Source organism: Diorhabda carinulata, chromosome Y (assembly GCF_026250575.1).
Source record: "Diorhabda carinulata isolate Delta chromosome Y, icDioCari1.1, whole genome shotgun sequence".
Taxonomy (NCBI): Eukaryota; Metazoa; Arthropoda; class Insecta; order Coleoptera; family Chrysomelidae; genus Diorhabda; species Diorhabda carinulata.
In genome coordinates, this window is record NC_079473.1 from 57358 (window position 1) to 64928 (window position 7571).

At 33.0% G+C, this 7571-nt stretch overlaps 1 protein-coding gene across 1 annotated transcript; it reads left to right on the forward strand.

Annotated features, from left to right (window-relative positions):
* Positions 1 to 2829: 2829 nt before the first annotated feature.
* On the forward strand, positions 2830 to 4705 carry LOC130903065 (uncharacterized). The gene is made up of 4 exons (XM_057815326.1): positions 2830 to 3181; positions 3235 to 4074; positions 4125 to 4300; positions 4382 to 4705. Exons 1-4 carry the CDS (start codon positions 2830 to 2832, stop codon positions 4703 to 4705), a joined length of 1692 nt encoding a protein of 563 aa, XP_057671309.1.
* The last annotated feature ends 2866 nt before the right edge of the window (positions 4706 to 7571 follow it).

Below are 7571 nucleotides of genomic sequence, written 5' to 3' on the forward strand. Positions count from 1 at the left end.
TTATTGTTTGTTTGTTTTTTTTTCACGTCAATCAATGTTTGATTTAAGAAAATATAAAATTTGAGTTTGAGCTAAATAATTTAAAATAATATAACTGTCTAGGTTATTATTTTCAAAACAACAATATTATGATTGCATGGCATTATGGCGGTGTTTCGGAAGTGCGTAGAACAGGTCGAAAATTGTTATACATATAAAATATAGTTTTTCTATTTTCTTCTACTGATTAATAGACGGCGCTAGTCGAATTCACATCACGATATTCAAAGGAGATATAATGCAATATTCGACGAGTTATTAGCCAGGAAGTTAGTTGGTTTCTTTCTTGAAAAACGTCTGAATACATTTTAACGTTAAAGTGATACAAAATTACGAAGTTAATGATAAAAATTGACGAACCAAATAACTGTAATTGTCATTCTTTTGTTGCTGTAGATGACCGGCACCCAGATCGTCCTGTGACTGTTTCAACATTACTTCCATTAAACAATAACTCTGAGGGTCCTTCACCTTATCTTACTCTTCTTCAATTTCTTGTTTCTTAGACCTTTTGATATATTAATACATCTGAATGTTGTTGACTTTAGGTCTATTCTGTTTCAAAATTATAATTTATATCAATAGAAATAAGCAGATTGTCAGTGTCAATATCATATTTTGATAGACTTAAAGAGAAGTCGAAACGTCAACATCTATCTTTCTTTGAAAAACTATCAAAAAAAAACTAATTTTGAAACAGAAGAAACCTAAAATCAAAAACATTTAGATGCATTTATATTATATATATATATATATATATATATATATATATATATATATATATATATATATATATATATGAGAACTGAATTGGAACAACTTCCAAATTCAGTGGTAAGTTCAATAATTACTCATCTTGTATTGGATATTGTGAACAATTTGAAATTTTTGTATCTCTTAGATAAACCCCAACAAATTGGTATTGTGTGTTACATATCACACAATTTGATTTGAACTATACGACGATGTATTGATAACTTGGTAGCCTAGACTAGTTCCATGCATAAATAAAATATTGCGTTACCATAGCAACGAACAATAACTTATTAAATGTGTTAGTGTTAAGTTTTACGTCAAAAACTTAACACCAGAGTTATGCAATAAATTGAAAGAAAAAATATGTTCACCGAAATTGTGAAAATCGAAAAATTGGAGTATCGAGCCAAGTTCATCTACTATTTTTTTCTCTGGATTCTTGTCTTAATAAATACATCAAAAACAATTTGAGATAATTCCATAGAAACTCTATGTTTAGATAGATGTTTAAATGAGTGAATTTTGAAGTATATCTATTCTGTCGTAAGAGTTTTCATTCAGTGTCTTAGTTCTGTCTGAGAAACTTAGAATAACTTTACCTTCAACTTCAAGTAGAGTACATGGATATGCACATAGCTTCTCAACTCGGATACAGAAAATTCAGGAAAAACGAGTCAACATTTGTCCATACTTTTATCCACTACATGTGTTCAGTAAAAATTGAAAATCAAGTACTCGTCTGCTCCCGATTTTTCCAGGTTCTTTTTCACATTTTCCCAGTCGAAATTTCGTCAATTTACTATCACCCTTCTATTATGATCAATATTAATTTTAGAAAATACATGTATAATACAACAACCAAATTTTTTTAGTTTAAGTAATTCTTCGCTCACTGCTGTTTTTGAGAGTCTTCAAAAATTTTCTATCTAGTCTTTTTACGATAAGCAATAATATTCTAAATCTATCTATTCTTTAGGATGAGCAATAATATTCTCCCCTAATTGTGACGGGAAAAAATGTTGAGAATCTTTCATTTGTGCATCGAGATTATGCGAAAAAAATTGCTATTTTCAAGTTGTTTTATTGGAATTTATTGAAAAATAAATAAAATTGATTGATTTGGACATAAGAAAAATTATCGGCTTGACAGTCAAAGAATAAATTTACGTCATATTTATGAAATTTCTGTGCCAAATGGAATTGACGGAAAGGGACATAAAAATGATTGGCAATGCGGTCAACGTGTTAATCATGGAATTACTCATATTTATGACGCTTTAAGACGATATAATTGAAATTTTTTTGGAAATTTAAGGAAAAGGCATGAAAATGATAAAATTTGGCATAAAAAATGATTTGCATGAAAATAATGGAAAAATAGGATATTGAAACAAACTTTATTGAGAAAATTAACAAATTTTTATCAAAAATTTGAACGGAAATTTGAATTCCAACAGAAAATTTTTTTAAAAATAGAAAACAAAATCGGGATAGTGAATCGAATAATAGAGGTAAAAAATTATTTAATTACAATAAATATATGTAAAAACTTATGGTATAGGGTAAGTCCGGGACAGATGGCCCAACGTGTGAGATGACCCATTCCAATATTTCCGCAAATTTTAACTTTACGTTTAGCGTTACTTTAGCCACCTTCTAATATTCATGTCGTGCATACCGTGCTCCATTTTTGAATAAATTTAGTGAGTTTTTGGGTAAGTTATTACAAAAATTTTATTTTGCATGCCTTAAAAATAATTAAGGTCCGTTTTAAGAATAATTGTTAACTCCAACATAGTTTTTTTCGGACTTATTCATGGCAAATCTTAAGTTTGGGATTGTCTGAGGTTATGTTAAGATGACGAAAGTTTCTTTATATCCTAGCACATGCGAGATATAAAGTGGGCCATCACTCCCATGCATTTGGGACAGATGGCCCAATGGACATTCGGGTTAGTTGGCTCTCGGGCCATCTATCCCGAAGTGTGTAGGTACTTATTACAGTGCTTATAATTTATTGCAGATTTTAGAATCATGCCAACAAAATATATTAGAAAAGGGACAGTGCAAAGGGGAAAATGGACTGAAGCCGACCTACTCCGGGCTGCAGAAGCAGTTAAAAACGGTGTGATGGGCTTGAGAGAAGCATGCCGCACTTTCAACAACATTCCTCCTCCAACACTTAGAAGGCGACTTAAAAAAAATGACTTTATTAAAAGAACTCTTGGACCGCCTTGTATCCTTGGCATCCAGAATGAATTAAAAATTAGGTTTCATATACAAAAGTTACAAAAACACGGATTTGCGCCAACTCGTGAAAATGTCAGAGCAATGGCGTTTCACCTGGCAGATCAGCTTAAAATTAAACACCCTTTTAATAGAGACAGTAAACTTGCTGGTTATGACTGGTTACATATGTTTTTTTACAACGACATCCAGACTTGAGTGTTAGAAAAGCTGAGGGTGTATCACTAGCTCGATGCAACGGTATGAATAAAGAAAAGGTCTCGGCGTACTTTAATCTGTTAGAAACAACATTAATGGAGGCCGGTTTAGTAAACAAGCCTGGTCATATATTTAATATGGATGAGACGGGTCTCCAACTTAATAATAAGCCAGGTTATGTTATTGCTCAGAAAGGCTCAAAAAACGTTGCCGCAATAACATCATCAGAAAAGGGAGAAACAATTACAGTAATCTCATGTTGTAATGCAGAAGGTTTTTACATACCACCAGCTTGCATTTTTAAGGGCAAAAATCAAAAAACCGAGTTTGAGGATGGTATGCCTACGGGTTCTGTGGTTTACATGAACGAAAAATCCGCTTATATTAATACGGATTTGATGTTTACCTGGTTAAAAGAACATTTTGTTCCACGTAAACCAGACGGAAAAATTCTACTTTTACTGGATGGTCATGCCAGTCATTGTAATTCGGTAGAAATGCTGGAATATGCCGATGAACATAATGTTATTCTGTTTTGTCTACCTGGTCATACTACTCAGTTCCTTCAACCCTTGGACAGGTGTTTCTTTAAAAGCCTGAAAGCCTTTTGGAATAAAGCTTGCAATACATTTGTAAAAGCAAATCCTGGTAGGAAAATTTCTCGTCTGCAATTTGGTCAATTGTTGTCGGAGGCGTGGTCAAAAGCAGCAACTGTTGATAACGCTGTGTCGGCTTTTAAATCTACAGGAATCTGCCCATTTAATCCTGGTGCTATACCAGAGTATGCCTACTTGGATTCTGAAGATGAAAAATTAGATCCCAATACTTCTGCAGGTTAGTATAAATTTAGAGACCTCTCTTTAAACTAATTTTTTACCTTTTAGTTTACGCTACTGAATCTAATAATACCACTCAAACAAAAGACGATAAAATGCCCTCTACTTCAGCCTTAGAGTCAGAACCTAAACCGGAGCTGATAAATACCGATAAAAACACTCCCGAAACACTTCTTAACAAATTCTTTCCGGTGCCCAGCTCTTCATCAGCTAGCATTCAGAAAGTACGAAAGAAGTCAGAGCAAGTGGCAGCCGTTTTAACATCCCCAAGTCACATTGAAAAAAAAAGATCTGCTTTTAAACAGAAGAAAGAAGAAGATCAGAGAAAAACATCAAAGAGGAAGGCTCTGCATGAAAAAAAGAATAAAAGAAAAAATCAAAAAATTGAAGATGAATCAACAGACGATGATACTGATGCATTAGATGGGTTAGTGACTCAGTCTGATGATAGTCCGGACGAAGATGATGCAACAGAATGCCTTGGATGTGGTGAAAAATATAATGTGACCACGAAAGCCGATGATTGGATTCAATGTCTACACTGCCAGAGATGGTTTCACGAAAGTTGTTCGAAATATTTGAACCTATGTGACCTTTGTGGTGAAAACTTATCAAAGAAAAGGAAGTAGAAATACACATTTCTGTTGGGTCAACTCACCCTATATCCTTGGGCCAACTAGCCCATAGTATGTGGGAGAGTTGGCCCAGACAGTATTAAAGAGAAAAATTTTTTTTTCATTACCTGTTTGCCTTTTCTTTAAAACTAGTTTATAATCTAATGTTTTATTGGTTCTTATTTGTAATACATATTTTGCGTTTAAATATTCGTTTTAATTTTGATTTTATCTCATTTTAAAAAAATCGGAGCCAACTCTCCCGGACTTACCCTACATGTTGATTGGTTGATTGTACAATAAATCGACACTGAGGACATACAGACAGCTGCCGAAAATTTGTTGAATGAACATATCACAAAAGTGAAAGTCCTTGAAAAATACTATGAAGATAAGAAGAATATTCACATTGAGAAATCCAAGATATGTACTACTACTCACTATTACACTGTCTGACGCCTGTTTCGATGTTCTTCGTTAGTCTCTATGTATTTTGTACAAAACAAAAATATATTACCGAGTATAATTGGATTTAAGATAGTCAATTGATTGAATTAGTAAACTCACTAAAGGCATTGAACAAAATATGTAATTTGATCCATTTGGACTATTTCTTGAAAGAAAGTCTATCATTACTCAGATTGAATTAGAACAACTTCCAAATTCAGTGGTAAGTTCATTAATTACTCAACTTGTACTGGATACTGTGGACAATTTAAATTTTGGTATCTCTTAAATAAATCCCAACAAATCATGTGTTTTTATATGAAGCCCCGTAGTGATGAAAAACTAACTTTCGAGTAGATAAACTCAAATATTTGAGATTCCTAAAAACCTCTTCGCTTTTCTTAAGTGATGGGATGTTAAAAAATGTTTTTAAAAAATTTAAATTCTAAACATCTATCCCCACTTTCATGAATAAATTCAAGGCATTTTTTTTGTAAATTAGTTTTTCCTTGTCCTTGCAAAATGGAGTACCCAATAGATCCCTTGCTTCGGGTAATTCATAAGTATTCATGTTTGTTTCCTGTTTTATTTTTTTTAGTGGAACCTCAATATCAGTGACATTATTAGAACAAGAGAGTCTCACTCTTGGAAGCACTTAAAGTTTCAGATGAGTGTAATAATTCAATTTAGGAAAATTTAGATGAAACGGATCTTTCAGACTGATGTAAAATACAGAATATGCAATAAATATGCATATTGATGAGTATGATGTACACAAGCTAAATGCTTTTAAAAGGTTGATAATATCTAATACTAAAGAATGAATCACGTCAAGAAATGCGGACTCCCTTATTTCTTCATTTTTCTTCCGATCGAGTAACGTATGTCCTGTTATTGATCTCAAAGGTACATGTGCGATATTCAGGATGTAGTAAGATGGGCAAGAAGCCATAGAAGAGAATGGAGAGACTATGTTGACAGAATCCCAAATGTACGGTTAGCAAAAATTGCAAAGGAAAAGAAACCATACACATCTCGACCTCCTGGACGACCACCTATAAGGTGGTATGAAAGCTGGTCCTCAGCATCTCAACTACTCCTGACAAACCCTTGATGAAAATACAGGACCTAGTCCTAATGTAAGAAGAAGGAGAAGAAGGAATAAATGAATCTGTTAATGTAAAACGGTCGATCAAATTTAGATTCTGGTCCACATTTCTTAGAAGCACATTTTAAGCATTCTCCAAAGCAACCATGGCATCTTAAATTCATGCAGTCACAAAAATCCATTTCTAATTTATTTTCATAAGATGTTGACGGCATTGCCGCGTCAAACGGGATCGATGTTTCTCGTGGAAGAATGTCGTTATTTTTCTTCAATTTGTACACTAATGTCTCTGGATGGCGACAGATTTGCGGAACCATATCGAAATGGGTTTTTTTCATTTATTTCAATCGGTGTCTTATACTGATTCGATGTCGGTAAAATTGCGGAATATGTTCTTTCTTCATGTATTTTAGTTTGTGAACCATTTTGACTAGATGTCAGTTTGTGGTTTAGTTGTAAGTGGATATAGATATGGAGGGCTAACGTTTTCACTGGATCCATTGGATATTAGCGGGATTGCGGAATTATACCGAGACATCTTAACTAGACATAATTTTTTCCTTGGAGATTTATCGTTATTTTCCTCTTGTAGAATTAAATGGGATTGATGTTCCTCGTTGAAGGTTATCGTTATATTTCCCAATCTGCACAATAGTCTCTTCTCTATGGATGTTGTTGGACTGGTAGCTTCGAATCGAAACGGTCTTTCTTCACTTATTTCAGTTGCTGTCTCATTTTTACTCGATTTTAGTAAACTTGTGGTTTGACAGTAAACCTCAATGTTGTCAAATTTTACAATTAATGTTAATTATATGGACGCATGTTACGTTTCACAAATATTTATTTATAAATCGTAATATAATTAAAATCATGATGAATCTGGCTTTTGTTCTCACTAAATTTGGCCATTTTATCGTTTGCGATAAAATGGCCGCCTTTGTTTGACTATTTGGATTTTTTTCAAGTGACATTTTAGTCTTATTTTTTCCATTCCATAGGGGAGTATCAGTGGAGTAACGCAACCTTATTTGTTAATAAATCGATTAACTTTTTACAATATAAAATAGTAGATTTCGTACGAAGGTAGAGCAAAGACAAAAGTAGCTAGATGCATTAAAAATACAGGAAAAAGATTTACCAGAAGAAGTTTATATTTGTGGATCTCATTTCAAAGTAGACAATTTTCATTGGAGGAAAATCCTGAAAAAATAGTTTTATAAAAGAATGTGTGATTGATAAAAGAATTCGCTTATTTACAGAGAAAATTGTTTTCGGGCAAAAAGTTATGTTAAATTTGGGGATATTAAAACAGGTACTTCTTGGCAG

Bases quoted from the DNA above. Each gene is read 5' to 3' on its own strand.
- LOC130903065 (XM_057815326.1), top strand. From the start codon at position 2,830: ATGCCAACAAAATATATTAGAAAAGGGACAGTGCAAAGGGGAAAATGG. The intron at 4,075-4,124 runs GTTAGTATAAAT...TTTACCTTTTAG, and splicing joins AGATCCCAATACTTCTGCAG to TTTACGCTACTGAATCTAAT. The intron at 4,301-4,381 runs GTACGAAAGAAG...GCTTTTAAACAG, and splicing joins CATCAGCTAGCATTCAGAAA to AAGAAAGAAGAAGATCAGAG.